This window comes from Aplidium turbinatum, chromosome 1 (genome assembly GCF_918807975.1).
Source record: "Aplidium turbinatum chromosome 1, kaAplTurb1.1, whole genome shotgun sequence".
In the NCBI taxonomy this organism is placed as follows: Eukaryota; Metazoa; Chordata; class Ascidiacea; order Aplousobranchia; family Polyclinidae; genus Aplidium; species Aplidium turbinatum.
Window position 1 is genome coordinate 13,188,869 of NC_137472.1, and position 5,705 is coordinate 13,194,573.

At 35.5% G+C, this 5,705-nt stretch overlaps 1 protein-coding gene across 1 annotated transcript; it reads right to left on the bottom strand.

Annotated features, from left to right (window-relative positions):
* Positions 1–1,249: 1,249 nt before the first annotated feature.
* On the bottom strand, positions 1,250–4,263 carry LOC145769950 (alpha-tocopherol transfer protein-like). The gene has a single exon (XM_082581513.1). It carries the CDS (start codon positions 4,231–4,233, stop codon positions 3,397–3,399), a length of 837 nt encoding a protein of 278 aa, XP_082437639.1. The 5' UTR covers positions 4,234–4,263; the 3' UTR covers positions 1,250–3,396.
* Between the last annotated feature and the right edge of the window lie 1,442 nt (positions 4,264–5,705).

Below are 5,705 nucleotides of genomic sequence, written 5' to 3' on the forward strand. Positions count from 1 at the left end.
TCTTTTCCCGACGCTTTTTCCAAATTTGCTTTAATGGAAGTGCTGGCAATTCGAAGTCCATTTTCCATGTGTTCGTCTGTCAGAACCGATCGATAGGGAGATTTCATGACGCCCATTTTAGAAAAAAAAAATTGTTCGCACAAATACGTTGACCCAAAAAGAGCCATTTTTGAAGCAATAGATTTTTTCAAACGTGGAAAGTGATCTTGGTTGAGATGTTTTCGATAAAAATCGCCAAGATTCATTTCTAAATAGCCTGCTTTGCTTTCAAATCCATTTTCTCTTGAAGATCAATCAGTTCAAGTTGGATATCAACAGGTGCTTTTTCAATGTCTGTGTCGAAGAGAATATATCAAACAAATGTTCATGAGATTTGAAGTCCTTGAAGAGCCAAAAATTCATACAACAATTTTTCAAATTTAGTTTTCTTCTCAGGATGCATTCCATAGTCTCTCAAAGTTGGAAAGATTTCCTATCTGTATGTTGGCTTTCCAAAGTCGTGATTTGTTCATAAAGCCTTTTATATGACCATCCATTTTTTCGTTCCAGATAATTAAACACAATGGATTAGCAGTGGCCGCTGGGAGATTTCTAAAATGGTTAACAGAAGGTGCGAAATCTATAACGATCCACTCCACAATGAATTGTTCACTCGTACCAGACTAAACTAAATTATAAACACGTTTCGCGGGCCGCACATAATTCAAAATTGGCACATCTTTGCGGGCCGCACAATTTTTCTTTGCGGGCCGCATTTGGCCCGCGGGCCGCACGTTGCACACCCTTGAATTAAACGATGACCAACTCAACTGCATAATCTTTTAGTGAAATTTTGTCTGGCGTGCCTCACCTTTCTCTATACTAAATGAGGCACATGTAACTTCATAGTCTATAGGTGAGTCCCATGCTTGATCCAAGCATCTGGAGATGAGAAGATAAGGTTCTCATTATACTAAAGCTTTCGGCACTATCGAGAGTAGGGTGACCAGTTCCTTTCTCTCGACCGCCTTTCCTGCAGTAGCCTAATCATGCCCACCCAATTTATTAAACCTGGGTAGAGGTGAGCGGTGTTTTTCAACAACCAGCTGAAGCCGGGTATCAAACCAGGATTGCATGAATGGAAAGCGAACGTCTTATCCAGCTGCGCCATCCTACCGCAGTCCATATAATGTTCAACCGATTTTCTGCTAAATTAAGATGATTATTTGCCCTAAAAAGTGTAGTCTGATTACAAATGAGACAGTTGTCAACTAAATTTCTTGTTAATTAACCACCAGTGCATAACGTATAAAATATGACATTGTCAGGAACACAGTTGAAACGACAAGCTTCAAAAATTAAGTGAAACTAGTGACTGATATGATGATAATATAAGATACAACTAAGCGACAACAAAACATGTTTTTAAAATTGTCAGGTGTGAAATTGTAATCCTCGGTTTTAAAGTATAGTGCGTAGTCGTAAAAAAGACAATTTATCATTTTCATACGGATCTATATTTTTGGTGAAGGATCCACGGAAGCCAAAAACGTTGAATTCGAATAATGTTAAGTCCTGTAGTGTTGCTTAGTTGTATGAAATTGTAGTGCAAAAAAGAAAAATTTAAATCACAATATATGCTGAACAGTGAACAGTTATGGTTGAATGTAGACAGTACATATATGAGGAAGTGTTCAAACACATGGTGCCCTTGGAATGGGAGGTTGTCAGAACAGCCGGAATATGTGCGCAGCATAGTCTAAGGAATATCGCTGTGATGGTCAGAAATAAAAACAAATGAACTGAAAAAGTGGATAAAATATAACCAATACACACTCAGCAAAATTGACTTTGCAAATCAATAGAAAAGTGCATTAACGATAACGCGGTGGCCAGAAATAAAAGCTGACAATTGCATAAATAATTGGCGGGTCTGCTACTATTCGGTGAGTCCGATTCGGTGAGTCTGATTCGGTGAGTTCCTAACTTCTAACCCCTAACCTTAACTCCTAACCCCTAACCCTAAAACGGCAATGATAATTAGGCTATGGTACCCGATAATTTAAAAAAAAAATTGAAAAAATCCCCGGTTAAAGGATCGGACTCACCGAATCGGACTAACCGAATCGGACTCACCAAATCGGGCCATTCCGATAATTATCAATGCGTTTATAAATTGGGCAGAACTGAACTAAAATTTACTTGACTGTTTAGACACAAATTGGGTAGAATGACACAGAATTTCTTGTACTGCCTCAACCACTACATCACTCCACATGAACTGTTCACAGTGTTCCATATTTCAACACTAATGATTACCCAATAATGGGAAAGTAGTCGATAAATTATTCAGTAAAATAAGCGATTATGCAATTTTTTGATGATATTTTAAGAAGAGTGCTGGAGTTGCAAGTGGAGGGTCGTAGAAAACAAGGAAAAACAAAGAAAACGTGGAAAAGGCAAGTTGAGGAGGAAAGCTCAGCAAGGTGAGCTTGACAAGAGAGGACGCGTTAGATAGATCGATGTGGAGGCAGGGTGTGAAGGCGATTGCGGCACTTGGAGGTGAATCCGGCCACCCTCGGTAATGGAGACATCACCGGATTAAAAATGGACTACTACTATGCAATCTTGGCTTGTGAAATACGAAACTTATATATATAATTTCATTTGGTTGTTTTAACAACACAGCACAACTAAGCAAAGTTAGAAATTAATAACCAATAATAATGCATATACATATATGTTTTTGCTTCTTGCTAAAAAGTGCATAATAATTCACCATGCTCAGTCACAAAGCCGCGACAAAAATGCAACTTTTAATAAAATATCAACCAAACAAAATGACCAAACTATTGTTGTTTATTAGATCTGTTTAGAGAAAACCATTTCTGTCATTTGAAGTGAAAATATATACTTAAAGAAGAGGCAATTGCTATCTGTCCAGTGTCCATTTTGCATAGAACTAAATGTTAAAATGTTAACTTAACATGCGGATAGCATTAAAAGTAATTGTCAGCTCTTTGATCAAAAATTCATTGCCAACCATATACACAATGTATATCATATATATTAAATTAGAACGATGCAAAAAAAGTAAAATTCACTTGCACTACTGAAGGATTAAACAGTGCCAGAAAAGGAAGAAAATTGATCGTAAGTGGAAAGGTTTAATTCAACATATTTATATGAATAGACAACACATGGTGAACAAGCTCTTTAAACACCTTGTCTTAATTAAAGTATATGCACAAGATGGTTATACTTTGTACAGCATATGTATAATTATGGTATATCAAGTAACAACTTAACTCAATGCAAGAAACTGTTTATTATATATATAATATTTCATTTTCAGCTATGATCCTACTAATTTCTGTATAATGTCAGTTAACTACATTTGCATAAGTTTGAATCCAGCTACAACTGGGTGTCTTGTGGCCAGTCTTCCATTAATTTTTCACTCCATATTTTCGCCAATTCATCTGGATCAGGTCCGGTACCACCCAGGTAAGGTGGCAGCAAGCTTGGGTCAATGTACTCATGAAGTCCACTTGGATCACGACCATGCAGACGAATTCTGCTTAACAGCTTCTTTTTCAAAAATGGCCGAGCAATTGCCATAATGATGTCATATACAGTGCCTTCATTATACATATGCAAACTTTTGAATCGCATCGGCATCGCTTCTTGCCAAATATTCATCATTTTTCCCATGGCAACTGGCGAAACTTTGGTAAAGATTGTTATACTGAAATTTGTCATGTCATCTATATTTGATATTCCACAAATTTGAAACTGTTCATCTTCTAGCAATTTCTCAATTGACAACACTCCATATGCCATAACGTCATAAAGATCAACTGTTTTGTCCATGAGACCATTGCGAGAAAGCATAATAGCTGAACCATCTTTTGAATGACCAGATAACATGAGCATGATGCCTTTTTCGACAACAGGCAATAAATTTGTTGGGTTGTGCACCTTATCAAAGACTTCTTTGTATTCCCTTTTCACTGAATGATAGTTATGTAAAACTGTTAAAGCCTTCTTCTGATCAAACTTTTTTGCTCGCAGAAATCTCAAAATAAAACTATCATCTTCACATACCAAGGGTCCATACTTCTCAGCATTGTAGCTGTTCCTTAATTGGTCAATTGCTTTTAGTCTTTCATCATTATCCCTTGGTTCTTGAAGCTCACTGACAGCCTTTTCCAAAAGCTCAGAACTTAAATTACACACATATCTCGATGTCATGTTCCCTAATTTGCCACAATATATAATATTTCACCTATAGAAACAACACACAGCGCAAAAGATTAAGAGATGAAACGTTGTGTTTGAAATTCTGAGAAGCTTTTTATAAATGTAAATCCTAAGTGCGGTATTTGAAATGCAATTCTCAAAACAACAATCATTCAACACCACAAGATATTTTCAAGACAAACTTCATGTCAGGTTGTATAGCATTGACATGCATAGTCTTAATGTGGCGTAGCAGTCATTGGGAGGAGCTGTCTGTTTTGTTGCAATTATCAAAAAATAAAAATAATTACATATAATACCGGTATATCATGAAAATTTCAAATACCACACATGAACTATAATTGTATGCATCAGAAAAAAAAAAAACTGAGCAAATGTTGTAATGAAAATTTTGTATGAAATTGTAGTTATAACTATTAATCTCAGGAAAAATAATTTAAATCATTTCGTAGTCTTTTGCAACTTAAAATATTTGATAAAAAATGTTGTTAACAAAATAAACTGAAGCTTATGCACTTCATAAAATTATAGAATAAACATGATGAAAATGGCAAAGTCTGCAAAACTTTTTTAGAATTCCAGTAGGCTATACAAAATAAATTTTCACTTTTCCATTCAAACATTTCATATTGCATGTTTACAATGGTTAGCTTATTTAGTATTGGCAGTGGCTATTTGACCGGCTCCGGTCTTTGAATCTGAAACACTATTTGACCGGTCATGACGTCACTACATAAGCACTTTTTTTCTTTTTCTCTTTCAAAGCAAAAGACGATAAGCGACTTAAGTTTTAAATTCAACACGTTTTCTTCAACTGAGTCCGTGGCGCATACGTAACGTCTCGGACTGCCATTCTAAAGGGAATGAGTTCGATACTATCTGGAAGAGTTCTTTTTTTTTTTTTTTTTTAACTAAATTTTGACCCAAAGTGCATTTTTGTGGTCAATTTTTAATTTGAGTAACCTACAGCCCATTTTTTTAATAACAGTTAACCTCTCAAGTACATGTAGCTCCACACAGAGTGAAATTTACATGCCTTTTGACTCCTTTTTATTTCTTTAAAAGTAATATCTAAAAAGACATTATGAAAAGCAACTACGGACAAAGGCCAGTGTTTCGATCTCCCGACCTCTTCAGCGTAGCGTAGTAAAGTGAAAGTGGAAAGTTGTCTTGAAGGGTTGGTTGAGATGATGATTTGAAACTTGACTGATTGTTGTGCGACAATGAGACTAGATTTAATTTTTAACTTCGGACTTCAGCGAAACGTAATCTTACAGCCTATTAGAAGGTGTGATTTTTTCAGAGAATTTGTGCTAAGAAATGAAAGGAATTTGTTAAAAATAAAGACTAGAAAAAACTTTTTTAATTCGTTTTGAAACTTTTTTATTCACTTGTTGATTCATTCATATCAGTTTGTATCCTTTTGTAGTTAAAAAAATTAAAAAAAAAAGAACGCTTCCGGA